Source organism: Phanerochaete carnosa, assembly GCF_000300595.1.
Source record: "Phanerochaete carnosa HHB-10118-sp unplaced genomic scaffold PHACAscaffold_2, whole genome shotgun sequence".
Lineage (NCBI taxonomy): Eukaryota > Fungi > Basidiomycota > Agaricomycetes > Polyporales > Phanerochaetaceae > Phanerochaete > Phanerochaete carnosa.
Genome location: NW_006767629.1, coordinates 337,043 through 352,647, shown reverse-complemented (window position 1 = coordinate 352,647; position 15,605 = coordinate 337,043). Strand labels below are relative to the sequence as shown.

General features: G+C 54.2%; 5 protein-coding genes across 5 annotated transcripts; all 5 read right to left on the bottom strand.

The window, feature by feature from the left end:
* Positions 1-997: 997 nt before the first annotated feature.
* PHACADRAFT_248930 (uncharacterized protein) lies at positions 998-2,016 on the bottom strand. Its single transcript, XM_007391365.1, has one exon. The coding sequence runs from the start codon at positions 1,893-1,895 to the stop codon at positions 1,716-1,718; it is 180 nt and encodes a 59-aa protein (XP_007391427.1). The 5' UTR covers positions 1,896-2,016; the 3' UTR covers positions 998-1,715.
* A 763-nt stretch (positions 2,017-2,779) lies between these two features.
* PHACADRAFT_248929 (uncharacterized protein) lies at positions 2,780-4,659 on the bottom strand. The gene has a single exon (XM_007391364.1). It carries the CDS (start codon positions 4,087-4,089, stop codon positions 3,370-3,372), a length of 720 nt encoding a protein of 239 aa, XP_007391426.1. The 5' UTR covers positions 4,090-4,659; the 3' UTR covers positions 2,780-3,369.
* A 1,005-nt stretch (positions 4,660-5,664) lies between these two features.
* Positions 5,665-6,069, bottom strand: PHACADRAFT_248928 (uncharacterized protein). The gene has a single exon (XM_007391363.1). It carries the CDS (start codon positions 6,018-6,020, stop codon positions 5,673-5,675), a length of 348 nt encoding a protein of 115 aa, XP_007391425.1. The 5' UTR covers positions 6,021-6,069; the 3' UTR covers positions 5,665-5,672.
* Positions 6,070-8,725: 2,656 nt separating this feature from the next.
* Positions 8,726-9,383, bottom strand: PHACADRAFT_248927 (uncharacterized protein). Its single transcript, XM_007391362.1, has one exon. It carries the CDS (start codon positions 9,262-9,264, stop codon positions 9,025-9,027), a length of 240 nt encoding a protein of 79 aa, XP_007391424.1. The 5' UTR covers positions 9,265-9,383; the 3' UTR covers positions 8,726-9,024.
* Positions 9,384-9,395: 12 nt separating this feature from the next.
* On the bottom strand, positions 9,396-15,417 carry PHACADRAFT_135963 (uncharacterized protein; the record flags this gene model as incomplete). The annotated part of the gene is made up of 4 exons (XM_007391361.1): positions 9,396-11,022; positions 11,075-11,186; positions 14,468-14,657; positions 14,763-15,417. The coding sequence occupies 4 exons, from the start codon at positions 15,415-15,417 to the stop codon at positions 10,039-10,041; spliced, it is 1,941 nt and encodes a 646-aa protein (XP_007391423.1). The 3' UTR covers positions 9,396-10,038.
* Between the last annotated feature and the right edge of the window lie 188 nt (positions 15,418-15,605).

Here is a 15,605-nt window from a genome sequence, read left to right as displayed (position 1 = left end):
AACACCAGCCGCGCGTGAAGAAAAGCCGATATGTCCTAAACATCGCGCCAGGTTCGGCGAGAGGCGCGACAAACCGCTTGACAACGCGCATCGGAACGCCGTCAAGCCAAAACGCGCAGCCTGTGTTGACGAGCGCCGCAGGTGTAAGTAGCGCCAACAAGCCGCACGACGAGACACCGGCGTGTGCGGGCGCGTCGATGTCGAAGACGCTCCGGAAAGGGCGCGCGTGCCAAGCCGATCTGCCGTAAGGGCGAGCGGATAGCGTGTTGTAGGGCGATCCGAACAACGGACGCGCGACCGGACTTCTCACGTAGACATAATCGGATATTTTGAAGAAATCCAAGACGCGAACGGCGGTCGTACAGAAGAGGGTATGAATCAGCCTGAAAGTCGCATTGAAAGATACAGGTCTACTGGGCACCTGCCCGCGTCATTGAACCCATGGCTCTCGGAGGTCAGCTCAAACGTCACTCGTCAAAAAGAAACGAACTGACTGATCCAGATGGTAGACTGCAGGCCTCCGGCTCTCAGTCGTTGGCAAGCGCTAGGGGCTGCTGCTGCTACAAGATCGCGTCTCGAGTGAATCTCCGGTGCAGACCGGCGCCGGCTGCGCTGGCGGTCTTTCACATCCGGCGTAGGAGGTTTACAAGAGAGAAACAGATAGAGATGGTCAAGAACGTGTTCGGGTGTGCTAGCTGGAGACACGTAACTCTGTGATCAAGACAGCGCCCTCGCGCGTCCAGACGTCCATGTCTGATCCTCGGAGTTTGGAGCGTGGAAATTGCAAGATAAAAAGGTCCTCTGGCTTCCTGTATTCGTCAGCGTATCAATGCATCAGCACTGAATTTCTGATACCGCAGTACGTAGCTGAAGGACGCTGAGCTTAGGCATGACGTGACGAGGTCACGGTAGGCGCGCCCGTCTGAAATCACGTGACTGAGGCGCACCAAAGCGCCACGACGCGCTGATGATTTTTGCTCTCTTTTCGCTGCAAACGACAGTTTAGCACGAGACATCTACGACTCGTCATACGATCTGCACCTATATTCTATGGCGAACAGTAGATGTGGTACACTGGCTAGTTACCGACTTGAGTCGTGCGAAACCATCAGGCTAACAACGCTAGTCCTACATCGCCATCAACGCCCCGCCCACTTGCACCAAATCCGCCCACTCGCCGCTAATGTTCACCCTACGTCGCCCGTCCTCTGCACTTGACGGAATCTATTTCTCACGTCTTGCGACGCTTCACGAAGGCCACGCGCTTTGGTACCCAGAGCCGCATGAGACGCCGGGCCGGGGGAGTCACAAATTGGAGACGTCGGCTTCGCACTCAGAGGCGCGTTCATCACACTCTTCAACTTGGGATACCTCTGCACTTGAGGAGAAGTCTCGTTCTGGGAACCTCCGTTCGAGATCAGGCAGCCCTTGCCTCCGGGCGTGCGGTGCTCGCGCTGAAGAGCGAGACGTATGCCGAGACGCTATTCGAGAATCAGATCCTGGAGAAGTACATCGCCCGGAACCACGGCAAATGGTACGCCTGTGCCACGGGCGTCCTCGGGCATCGACTCACGCAGGAAAATCTCGTCGTAATCCGTGGCTGGGGCAAGACCGAGGCCGACTCGGCCACAGTCGTCTTCAGCAACACAAGTACGAGCTCTACCATCTCTGTCAGAGGCCGCGCCGGCGGCGTTCCGGGGACTGACATGGGCGTGTCACACGCGAGCACCATGACCGGCCCGACGATGCAACGACAGGGTGACAACTTCTCGGCGCACGCGTCTGGCCGTCGCCTTGTAGATGCCGAAAGAGATCAGTGCGTCTTTGTGAGGCGCTACGAGATGCGAAAGCGGCTTGGAATTTTGACGAAGATCGTCGCGGGCGCAGGCTACCATGGTCTTCCAGATCGAAGAGACGCCAGGGGTATATCGGGAGGGAAGGGGCCATGGCGCAGGAGGGGGACCTTGACGAATCGGACATCCCGATACTAGAAGGCGAGGTACGTGCTATGTTGTGCCGCACTAGCCTCAATGCATGCTTACAAAATATCAGGGCGAGATTTCTGATCCACTCGACATCCTTCTCAATTACATACTGGAGGTACTTCTGCTCGAGTGCTCGATTATTAGCACCACCACGCTGAGCATGAGATTTGTGACAACAGACCACCGATATCGAGACTGCTATTGCAAGCGGTGACGACGTTGATACCACCGCTGTAGGTACCGTGTAAATTATCCAGTTAGAGATCAAAGGCTTATTCGCGCACAGGGAGGCCAAATAGTGGTCGATTTCGCAAGTTACCTCCGTCGAATGCAGCCTCCGGTGGACGTCGATGATGGTAAGTTCCATAAGCGCCCATATGCACGTGAGTTAACGTGAGCGAACGTGAGCTCAGAACGTGACGTTCTGCAGCCTCGTCTAGTAGGATTCTATATACGCAGATCAGCTCTTAACTACAGCTCGATGAACTTACTCGTCCCGCTGCACCTCTCGTTCGTCCGGATCGGTATGTTCCCTCTGCACAGCACTGGCATCTTCCTTATGTCCGATGCGTGGGACTGATGGCTGCCTATACGGCTCTCATCACCATTTCCGCCGCCGTCTCCGAGTCACTCTCCAGTGCCGTTATACGCTGTGCGTATGGCCCCTCTTCGCCAGTGCAATCTGCGTCGTCTGAACGAGGGCCTATAGCATACTGGACTGAGGACAGTCTTAGGTATAATCTCATTCTTTTTCTCTCGCGCACGTCCCAGAAGTTGATTTCCGCTTCGTTTCTCAGCACCGACCAAGCGCGCTTCCCTTGCCGCATTGCTCACTGTTGGCCACCAAACCGGCTACAGGCAGGCTCGTAAGGACTGCTGCTCGGGAGATACGGAGACGATGCGCTCGTACGCAGATCAAGATGAGCGCAAACCTCACAGGCCCTACATGTCAAACGAGGGTACCTGCGCCTGCAGTTGCGCCATGTCGGGAACGGATCCGCTAGTGGGCGTAAGCTTTGTCGCAGTGCTGTGCACAGGAAAAGTTTCGAGCGACTATTCTGCCTCTGCAGTTGAAAGAGGCAACCGGGGTCGCCGACGTCCGCTTAGGTCGAAAGCTGCCGGAAGATACAGGATGTTGCTGGGCATACCCACCGATGTTTGCATCACAGGGATCCATCATTTGGCTGGCCACTTCGGCTTACGTGAATATCTCAATACGCCTGCCTGTCATGCGACAGATCACTACGCACAGCCTGTGAACCTTGAAATGCCCTCCGCCCGGTTATTGTCTCGACCGATATCCGAGATAAAAAGTTTATCGTCTTCACCCATGCCCGCTTGCTACAAGTAACATGATACAACGAGCTATGCAAGTGATAGTGTGCTACCGTATCCGCACTAGATCTCGAATGTTATACAAATGAACATGTCTGTCGTCGCCCCTAGGCCCGCCAATACTATGATGCAACAGAAGGGTCTGGCCGTCAGGTAAAAGCTGAGCCGCATGACATTTCGCGTTGTCGCCGTATCCTTCAACCTTCCCAACGAACGCTCCCGACTTCCCGCCATATACTTCAACACCTTTATGTTCATCGACGAAGACAACATGCTTCCCATCCGGAGAATACATCACAAAACGTGGTATGTTCGATGGCCTGAGGGTGCGACGCAGTTGGCCCGTCCACGAGTCGTAAATACTGACCGTTTCGTTTGCCTCACAAGTCAACAGAACTTCGCCCCCGTCTGGCGAGAATGTTACGAGGCCTGGCTGCGTTTGTCCTTCGTTGATCGCAAGGAGTTCTTGGCCAGTCGTCGCGTTCCAAACTTTGACTCGAGCCTTGTCCGTTTCGGTGGTCGTGACGATGCGGTCACCTTGGCGCGACATCGCCCAGGAAACCGCGTCAACATCTTCAATGTGCGTGTAGGTCTCCGTATCATAGATAGAACAGGAGTAGAATAGTTTGATGTAGAAGCGTGAACCGTCCGGAGAGAAGGCTAGCTCGTCCACGCCCTTGTCCTTGTCAATACTGAGAGACTGCAGGCATGCTCCAGTTGATGCGTCCCAGAGTCTGACAGATTTATCGTGTGGCGATGAGCGCGCCATGAGGGGCATATGCGATTATGTTCACGATTCCGCTATGTCCTTTGAGGCGTTGAAGTGCACAACCACGTCGTATATCCCAGATAGTCGCGGTATTGTCGTGGGACCCTGAGACGAGGGTATCGCAGTTTGGGGACAAAGCCAGGGACCAAATTAGGTCTGTATGTGACATGGAATGTTCCTGGTGGCGTAGGCACTGAACCAATAACCCGTCCGATACTCTCCACACGAGGACGTCATTAGTGTAGAACGATGCCGCCAAAAGGTTGTCGTTGGCTGACGGTGACGGGGAAAACAGAGGGAGAAGACGAGATTAATTCGTCTCGAGTATCGATGAACTCAGGGCACTTCGATTTCACAGTTTGGGCCTCGTCTTCCGTGGGGCCAATGAAGGCACGCTGATTGCACAAACGACCAGCAACATCGAGGGTGATATTCGGCCATTCTACCAGGTCGAAAACGGTGAACGTACGATGCGCGAAGGCCTGTTCTCGCTCATGAGAGATCACGTCTTCCATACAAAGCATTCCGACTGCATACGATCGTTAGAGACCGCTACCGTTGGCACCAGGCAGCGAGAAACTCACACGCGCTGTCTACCTCGACCGGAGGCTGGGCTTGACGGAGATAGCTCGCAAAGTCGATCACCAAATTGCCACCCTGTGCGGAAATGAATATTTGTCCTTCTAAGATAATCATGACGAAACGTACAATGATGCTCTCAACGTCGTCATCGCTTGCAATAGCCACCTCCACGTTGGAAGTCTGCAGTAAAGGACCGACCGGTTATTACGATGAACGGAGCTGTTAGGTAGGTGTACCTCTAAAATATAGTCCAACAGAACGTCCAGTGGACCTGAGATTTTGCCCTTGTATCTCGTCAGCTTGTGCGCCCAGTGAAACGCGGTAATAAAAACGTACCTCGCTCTCAGGCCCCCGTATGTCTACTATGTCCTCGCCCTCATCATCCCGCACTGCAACTCCTATTCCTGGAGTACCTTGTCCCTCTCCCGGGCCTGGCAGTTGGCCATAGCCTGCGCCCGCGACAACCTTCTTTAGGATTCCAAGCCTCTTTCGTATTTTGTAGCGCTTGACCAAGACACACTGGTCCCTCTTCGCCTCGTCAGGAGGGGGATCAGACGGTTTCTTGAGGTGGTTCTGACCCTACCGCTCCATCCTCGGACCCGTCACGGACCTCGAATGCGACCCACCGACTGTGGCCCCGGCAATGCCGCCAGCATGGCCTTCCGCTGAGGCACCGGAGGTCGTGCTCGTGTTGCCGAACGCGACCGCCGCCCAATCCGCTTCGGTCTTGACCCACCCGCTTACTACAACAATCTCCTGCTTGATATCCCGGAAGAGCTCGTTTTTGACGTACGAGTACCACCTGTCGTGGTGTCGAACAATGTACTTCTTCAGTAGTCGATTCTCGAGTATCTTCTCGGCGTGCGCTTCGCTCTTGAGGACGAGAACCGCGCCCTGTGCTGCCCTGCACGTGTAATGGGCACTCAGGGTCGCGGATACGTTTATACCAGCAGTTCTGCGAATTGTCAGCGCAAATATTCTTGTCGTCAGAGCCAGTAGACTTACACATCTAGCGAGGGATACATCTCCTTGCTCTCTACACCATGGCTGCAATAGTGGCCAGGAACGAGTGGACTCCGCCTGCGATCAAGCTGCAGCACGTCCGGAGGCAACGGCTCTGTGACCTCGAACAACTTCGGCCAGAACTTGACTTTCTTTTCGAGAGCAGAGGTGTCGAGGCTGAACAGCCGTATGAAAGCGCCCTCGTGAATGAACCCCACGTCGCCGATCTGCGGCTCGCCTGACTCATGAGGCTCGGGGTACCACAAGGCGTGGCCGAGGTGAAGGTTCTTAAGGCTGGATGAGTAAATTTCGTCTGGAGCAGATGGCGCACGAAACCAGCGAAACATTTAGAGTAAGAAGAGCGGTGTAAGGCAAGTCGGGGAAGTGGAGGTGGCTATGAAACCAGCTGGCGCACGCGCGCCGTGGATCAATAATGAGGACAATTCCGGCGCCATTAGCCTGATAGCTTCGCGCGAGGAAGACAAGCAAACGCCCAAGCCTCGGAAAAGCAAGCGTGTCGAAAGTCGGCTCCCGGCCCCAGTCCCGATTTGTGATGAATACGGGCCAAAGAATATTGAATATGTATGAATGTCGAGCCGTCATCGCATTAGCCTCGCACGAATGCTGCTTCCACGCCAGTGATACGCAAGACCAACGCGGAATATATACGTCTTATGCGATAGTCGTTAGAGGAAAGCAGGCATACTCCAAAAGAGTAGCCTGTGCTTTGTGGTGTCTGATGCGTTGCGTTGCGTTGTTGCTACCGAACGGGCGGGCGCGCCGGCTCGAAGTTCAGTCTGCATATTGTCGTGGGATCAGTCGGCAGTGCTACCTACTGTAGATCAGAATGTACGAGCATGGCGGCGGTCGTCTGGCAAGCCCCGGGTACCGACCACAGGCCAGCGTAAGCAGCCACCCAGCAGGTTCGACGCCTTCGCTGAAAGAACAAGGTAAATTTGAACTCGGTTTAACAACGTTACGACAAGTCTCCGAAAAAATTCAGCACTGTTAACGTATCATTGAACCAGCTACCTCCAATCCACTTGTCGTATTTGTATAGTCTGCATACGTGCCACTCGAGGTCTCTTCGCGTGGAGAGTTCCAGGAGGCTCCTGGCCACAAGGTGTTTGTTCTTCAGGGAGGTAAGACTCAGCGTTCGCGGTGTCGACAAAGGTTTGTTCAGCTTCTCGGCTCCCGGTGTCATGAAGCAGGCATCTGGTTGCTTCCCCAGGTTGGGCGCCGCGACGTTTCGATGTGCAAAGGCAAGGAAGCGTAATCTCATAGAAGCAGAGCTCACGGGTGCAGCTGCGGAACGGCATGATCACGCTAAGACATCGAATGACACGAGACTCGCGCGTGTCATTGGCATTGACTGGCGGTTGTGCTCGACGAGCATAGGCCGCGGAAGTCAAACATCCGAATTTTGCCTTGAAGGCTAGTGAGCATTCGCGCTCTCAAGTGTACTGCGTCACGTACAACAAAACTTCCAGTTACCCTGTCCTGCGCCACCAGGGCATTCGCGGCACCAGAGGACTGTGATACAAGGTGGTCGACATCAGTGGGGTGACGACGCTTGTCCAATAACTGTACTTCGAGTATGCAGTCTCAAGAGATGCCTTGCGTGTGACCAAACACTCCCTAAGGAATCAACACATTAGCAATCGTCGCAGAGCGTTACGATCCAATACTCGCATAGCTGGCCTATTCCCGCAAGCTTTGTTACACCTATCATCTTGCCAGCTCCTCGGTACGACTTCGTCTCCACTGAGGCACCTCATCTAACGCTGCGCCGAGCATATACTGCATTAAAGTTGCACCGGTTCGTCACCGGTCATGCCAGGGTTCGTTTGTGAATGGTGTGACCTCGAATCCACGCCGCCGCTGGTCCAAACATGCCGCAACACGCTCCAGCCCGTGGTGGGACGGGGCGGATATCGCGAGAGCCCAACCGGGGACAATATTGCTGGCATGGATGAGGTCCCCAGGCTTGACGCGGTGAGACTGTGAGTCCCTCGCGCAATAAAACGAGGGGCCGTAGTTTGGTCCTCTGTGGGATGCTCGCCTGACTCTTAGCAAGTTTGCTGGTCGAGGACTGCGCGCCAAGAATTCGCGGTAGGAGACACCAGTTGCCGAGCCCGCCATCGAGAAGACAGGCCCAAGCAGTACATTGTCTCGAGCGTTGCACGGTGGTAGCAATCCAGTAGTATCGTGCTTGGTGTCTGTGAAGCTGTGGTGGTGCCAAGAAAACAGAGGCAAGCAGTCTACCAACGTGAGTCCGGACGAAAACCCGAACAGGACATGGCACACTCCAGGAAAAGACAGAATAATCGGGCGAAGGTCTGCTGTCAGTAGTCGGGTCATTGGAACGATACGTCGCGTCGTAAGCAGGACCAAGTTCGAACTTCATCTGTGACGCGAAACCTGGAAGTTACGCTCGGCGCCAAAGCGGCAAATGCCGATCAAATCACGCGAACCGAACCAGCCTGTGACCCCGCGGCCTGACGTTTGCAACTGTACCTGCACGTCTGACACCAGCTCTGCTGGTGGTCATTCGTGTCATGGATTGCTTGGCCGTATATTCACTCTCAGCAGCGCGATTCAATGCTATACACGCAGTCAGATACTGCACCGTCCCGGATTCTTCTGGTAGTGACTTCGCGCAGGAAAGCATCTTCGCTGAAGATTATACTCGACTCACTCTCAGGCTGACATGTCATGTCCAGGAACTGAAGTACTGATCCTTATATCCCACTGTAGGACTGTGCTGCCAAGTGTAATGAGAGCGCGAAAATAGCCAATTTCAATATCGCAGCGACTAAAGCGAAGCACTACCTCTGTTGCTTTTGGAGAGCCTCAGCACCCTGTTGCGAGTGAGTTCTGCTCATCAGTTTACCGCGCGTGTTTCTTATCAGCATTCGACTCCGCAGCATCGGCGGCAAGCTAGGCCAATACAGCTGCACATCAGGAGAGGACGCCTTAGGGAAGAGTGCGATACGAGCCGTACCTAGCTATATTTACAGAGGTATTTGCTCGCACTTGCACACAGAGAGGTCGCTAATGTACTTGCATAGTGATCGAGGTTTAGCTTGAGGAAGAGCACAGGCAACAAGCTAGTTTCATGCTTCACCAGTGGCCAGCACTGCCGCGACAGCTTCGGTAGCATCCCGCGCGGAGGGACAAAGCGTTCGATTATGGGCGCTGTCGCGTCTCTGAACAGGCCTGCGTCCTTTGTGGCAGATATCTTTACCTTAACTCCAAAGATCAGACCATTATGCGCCAAGCCACCGCCAAGTTCATGAATGACCACTCTGCTATGCTCTCTGACGCAGTTGTCGATAATACACAGGTTTGTTACATCCTAGACAGCCTGCGAAATTTATCTGCATTCCTCCCCTTGCCCCTCCCTGCCGGGTTTCTCCAACCGTTCTCGCCTCCCGGAATCGTATGTCCACTCTGCGCAGCATTATTCCATCCATAGCGCTTCTTGCTCCCGCCAACATCTCTGTCGTCATAATCTTCTTCCCCCTCCGGTCCGGCCGCGCATTGAGCGCATCTGATTCTGCTGGCGCGGCTGACCTGCAGCGCTGGCATACGCTGGTGCCGATAATGTGTTAAAATTCATGCACTGGTTAAAGCCGCTCTGCACGGGACAGGCCAAGCCCGGCACGGTCCTAAGGTGAGACTATGCTCTTTGCTGCTGCATTCGTACTGATTTTGATGTCTGCATTGCTCCTCAGAGCAGACTGGGCGCCTCTCCAATCGCAGATCCCAGATCATCTTCACTCGAATATGTCTGCTACGGCACCGTCTACAGGGGGGATCATTGAGACTGCGTCTCAGAAGACGGACAATAGCGACGCGTCCAGACCCAGTCCCAACAAGCGCATGCCTTGTGGGGCTCCGATTTTGAGCGAAAACGCCTGTGCCTCCAACCTGTCTACGTCAAGAATGGTCTTGGCTGTCGCGAAGTTCCGGGTGGGATCGTGGATGGTGAGTCATGTAATTCGCCTAGGAAATCATACGTTGCATCATGGCGATCGACGTCCCGAACGACAGTGGCAACGTTACCTGCGTTCGTCGGAGTCGAAAGCTTTTGGAAGATAGCAAGTTATTGTCAGGCTGACCAATTAGCGTTCGCACTGCAGGGATTCACCGTCCGATTGGCCAGGCCAGCTTACATAGAGATCTCCATGCGCCTTCCCGTCATGTAACAGATCACTGCGTATGGTCTATGAAGCTGAAGGCTAAAACTCTTGTCACATCGACGCTGCGCTTACCAGCTCCTAGAGCCCGAAGTGTATTTTATATTCACCAACGTGCGCTTGCTACGTGTAATATACAACGAGCTGAGCAGACAATACTATACTATCGTATTCGCAATAGATCTTCAATGTTATACAAATGAAGCCGTTGTCCGTTATCAGTACGCAACAGGAGGGTCTGACTATCAGGGAAAATTTGAGCGATAACATATTTTTTTACGCCCTCGTATCCTTCAACCTTCGCAATGAATGTCCCAGACTTCGCGTTATGCACTTCTACACCTCCAGCTTTATCAACGAAGACGACGTGGTACCCATCCGGGGAGTAAATCGCACATTGCGGTACGCTTGACAACTTGAAGGTATGACGCAGTTGGCCCGTCCGCGAATCGTACGTGGTGGCTGTTCTGTCTGTGTCGCAAATCGCCAACACCTCGACGCTGTCTGGGGAGAACGCGAGAGGGTCCTCTAACAGCACTCGTCCTTCGTCGATCGCGAGGAGCTCTTGATCAGTCGTCGCGCTCCGAACTGTCACTCGAACCTTGTCTGTTTTGGTGGTGGTGACGATGCGGTCACCTTGGCGCGACATCGCCCAGGAGATCGCGTCAAAATCGTCAATGTGAGTGTGGCTCCTGGTATCATAGATAGAACAGGAGTCGGATAACTTGACGTAGAAACGAGAGCAGTCCGGGGAAAAGGCTAGCTCGTGAATGCCATTGTCAACACTGAAGGACTGCAGGCATGCTCCTGTTGATGCATCCCAAACCTTCACGGATCTGTCGTCGCGGGAAGCGGTGGCGATGAGTGCACCGTGAGGGGCGTATGCAATTTTGTTCACAGATCGGTCATGTCCTTCGAGACGCAGAAGTGCACAGCCACGTCGAATATCCCAGACAATCGCGGCCCTGTCCATCGACCCGGAGACGAGGATATGATCGTTCGGAGAAAATGCCAGGGAAGTGATTACGTCTGTATGACCCTGATGGTGGAGACGCTGAACGAGTAAACCATCCGATAGGCGCCATATAAGGACATCGTTAGTCCAGAACGATGCCGCCAGCAGTTTGCTATCGGCTGACAGAGTAAACTCTGGGATGAAACGGATGTCGTTGTTGCGAGTATCGATGAACTCAAGGTACTTCAGCTTCACAGGTTGGGCCTCGTCTACCGTGGGGCCAATGAAGGCCCGCCGATCGCGCAAGCGACCAGCGACATCGAGGGCGATATTTGGCCACTCCGCCTGGTCGGGCCCTGTGATGGTGCGACGCGCGAAGGTACGTTCTCGTTCATGCGAGATCACATCTTCCATACAAAGCGATCCGACTACGCGTGATCATCAGAGGCCGCTACAGCTGGCAGATGAGATACTCACGCGTGCCGTCGATCTCGACTGGAGGTTGCATTCGACGAAGATAGCTTGCGAAATCGGCAACAAGCTTGCCACCCTGTGTAGAAGTAAGTGCTTGTACTTGCTTCAAGATATTAATGACGACACGAACAATGATGCTCTCAACGTCGTCATCGCTTGCAATAGCAACCTCAACGTCGGAAGTCTGCATTAACCCGCTGACTGGTCAGTATGGTAAACGAAACTGCTGGACATGCTCACCTCCAGGATATAGTCTAGGAGAATGTCCAACGGATCTGAGACTCTGCCCTGGCGTCTTGTCAGCTTGTGTATCCCACAGTACATGGCAATGAAATACACACCTCGCTCCTAAGTCCCGAGATATCTGCTTCACCCTCGTCCTCCCCCACCTCCTCCGTGACCCCTGTTGCTCCCAAAGCACCTTGTCCATCTCCAGGGCCTGGCAGTCGATCATAGCCCGCCCCCGCGACGACCTTCCGCAAAACCCCTAATCGCTTTCGTATCATCAGTCGCTTCACGAAGACGGACTGGTCTCGCTTCGCCTCAGCGGAAGAGGATTTCGTCAAGAAGTTCTGACCCTGTCGCTCCACCCTCGGACCCGTAACGGACTTCGAGTGTGATCCGCCAACTCCGACCCCGGCGACGCCGCCAGCACGACCTTCCACCGAAGCACTGGAGGTTGTACTCGTGTTGCCGAAGGCGACCGCCGCCCAGTCCGCTCCAGTCTTGACCCATCCGCTGACTACGACGATGTCTTCCGGGCTTACATTCTTGAAGAGGTCGTCCCTGACATATCCGCACCACTTGTCGTGGTTCTGGAGGATGTAATTCGTTAGCCGACGATCCTCGAATATCTTTTCGGCATGCGCTTCGCTCTTGAGGACGAGAACCGCGCCCTGCGCTGCCTTGCATGCGTAGCTGGCTTCGAGAGTTGCAGATACGTTGGGACCAGCCGTTCTGCGAACTATCAGCAGGAGTGCGTTCGTCGGATTGGTTAGCGCACTCACATGTCCGCCGAGCCATGCATCTCCTTGCTCTCCACTCCATGGCTGCGATAGTTGCCTGGGAGGAGCTGCCGATGTCTACGATCGATCTTGAATACGTCTGGATGCACGGGCTCGGTGATCTTGTATGGCGGGTCCCAGAATTTGACTTCTTTCTCGGGAACAGAGGTGTCGAGGTTGAACAGCCTGATGAAAGCGCCCTCGCTAATGAAGCCCACATCGCCGATTTGAGGCTCTCCCGACTCGTGCGGCTCGGGGAACCAAAGGGCGTGGCCCAGGTGAAGCGTCTGAAGGCTGGACGCATAGATCTCGTCTGGAGCAGATGGCGGACGAAACCAGCGAAACATGTGGAATACGAGAGAATATAAGACACAAGTTTGTAGAGTGGAGATGACGGCACAAACCGTGCCAGGGACGCGCACGTTGTGAAGGATAGTTCCAGCGCCATCGGTCTGATGTCTTCGCACGCTGCAGATGGGCGCCCAAACCTTGGATACCAGATTATTGGATCGTCGAGGACTAGCAGCGGGTCGAGGGGAACCTGCAGTGCATCGTCCCGCGTTAGTATGTCGCGTAGACTTGTGCAAATGTAGTCATGTGGGGAACGTCGCTGTGGAAGCCGGGACTAGCCCCATGACATGTAGCTTCGAGCTTCAGCGGGTTTAAAATGAATCATCGTATATCGAGGATAATTTAGAGGTAAAGATGGTGCGGCTGTATGATGAGCAAGGGGATGAAAGACGGAAGCGCGCTTGTACGCGACACTACGGGTGCGGGCGTGACGACCTAGATTCTGTGACGATGAGTGACAGACGCGACGCTGATATGTGACGTCACGCGATATTCGCCTGTCTGAATACTGATGTCTGCCCATGGAGCATCCTTGGCCTTCGTTTCCAGCCCACTGCCTTTGACAACATCGCGCCTTCCCCAGACGCAGCCCTGTCCTCCAAGTCTGGGGATGTACACTACTAGAACACGGGCCTATACTACTCTCAAGTCTCTTTGTCTAGTTTTCCAGGGCAGATATACCTGCGAAAGAACTTGGATAGCGGGAACAACTGAGCCAGCTTGTTCCCAGGTCGCCCGTGGCCCCGGAGCCCGGGGAAGCGCGGACCTACCTACACAACCTCTGGCGGTTTCGCGAATTCCAGGCTCAAGCTCTCCAGACCTCCGCAGTTTGTGAATCGCATGTCAAGCATCGGTCTAGCGAAGAGCCGCTGGCGAGGAGAGGTGGGTATACGGGAGCTGCGTCGCGCTAGTTGATGTCGAGGTCGCGCCAACATCACGCAGGATGCCAAGCAAGCCGGGCCAACGCCTGTGCTTTGAGTTTATCGCCCCTCGCCGAATGCCTTGCGCTTGTGTTTGCAACTAGAAAGAGCGCGACAAGTGAAAATACCTGCGCCTCCAACTTGTCTACGTCGAGAACGGTCTTGGCTGTGGCGAAGTTGCGGGCGGGATTGTGGATGGTGAGTCGTGTAATTAGGCCGCGATCGTTGTCTTGTGGATTAACTATGTCCGGAAGCGCACAGAAATGCTTGTAAACCTTGTCGCGAGACGGCACGTTTGCTATGTCTCGCCTACATAATCATACGTTGCATGATGGCTACCGACATCCCGAATGACAGCGGCAACGCCGTCTGCGTTCGTTGGAGTCGGAAGCTTTTGGAAGATGGCAAGATATTGTCGGGTCGACCAACTAGCGTTTGCAATGCAGGGATCCACAGCTTGTGTAGAGATTTCCATACGCCTTCGTAACAGATCACCGCGTATGGTTTGTGAAGGCCAAAACTCTTGCCACATGGACGCTGCGCTGACCAGCTCCTAGAGCCCGAAGTGTATTTTATATTCACAAATGTGCGCTTGCCACGTGTAATGTACAACGAGCTGAGCAGATAATACTATACTATCGTATTCTCAATAGATCTTCAATGTTATACAAATGGAGCCGTTCTCCGTCATCAGTACGCAACAGGAGGGTCTGACTATCAGATAAAAGTTGAGCGATAACATATCTTTCTCCGCCCTCGTATCCTTCGACTTTCGCAATGAATGTCCCAGACTTCGCGCTATGCACTTCGACACCTCCGGCTTTATCAACGTAGACGACGTGGTACCCATCCGGGGAGTAAATCGCACATTGCGGTACGCTTGACAACTTGAAGGTACGACGCAGTTGGCCCGTCCGCGAATCGTACGTGGTGGCCGTTCCATCTGTCTCACAAATCGCCAACACCTCGACGCCGTCTGGTGAGAACACGATAGGGTCCTCTGATAGCATTCGTCCTTCGTCGATCGCGAGGAGCTCTTGACCAGTCGTCGCGCTCCGAACGGTGACTCGAACCTTGTCTGTTTTGGTGGTGGTGACGATGCGGTCACCTTGGCGCGACATCGCCCAGGAGATCGCGTCAAAATCGTCAATGTGAGTGTGGGTCCTGGTATCATAGATAGAACAGGATTTGGATGATTTGACGTAGAAACGAGAGCCGTCCGGGGAAAAGGCTAGCTTGGGAATGTCCTGGCCAATCCTGAAGGACTGCAGGCATAATCCAGTTGATGCGTCCCAGACCTTCACTGATCTGTCGTCGCGGGAAGCGGTGGCGATGAGTGCGCCGTGAGGGGCGTACGCAATACTGTCCACATCTTTGCTATGTCCTTCGAGACGTAGAAGTGCACAGCCACGTCGAATATCCCAGACAATCGCGGTCTTGTTCCTCGACCCGGAGACGAGGGTATGATCGTTCGGAGAAAATGCCAGGGAGGTAATTTTGCCTGTATGGCCCTGATGGTGCAGGCGCTGAACGAGTAAACCATCCGATAGGCGCCATATAAGGACATCGTTAGTCCAGAATGATGCTGCCAACACTTTACCATCGGCTGATACAGTAAACTTTGGGATATAACGGGTGCTAGTGCGGGCATCGATGAACTCAAGGTACTTCAGCTTCACAGGTTGGGCCTCGTCTACCGTGGGGCCAATGAAGGCACGCCGATCGCGCAAGCGACCAGCGACATCGAGGGCGATATTTGGCCACTCCGACAGGTCCGGGGCGGTGATGGTGTGATTCCCGAAGGTACGTTCCCATTCATGCGAGATTACATCTTCCATGCGAAGCGATCCGACTACGCGTGGTCGTCAGAGGCCGCTACAGCTGGCAGATGAGATACTCACGCGTGCCGTCGATCTCGACTGGAGGTTGCATTCGACGGAGATAGCTTGCGAAATCGGCAACAGGTTTGCCGCCCTGTGTAGAAGTAAGTGCTTGTACTTGCTTCAAGATATTAATGACGACACGA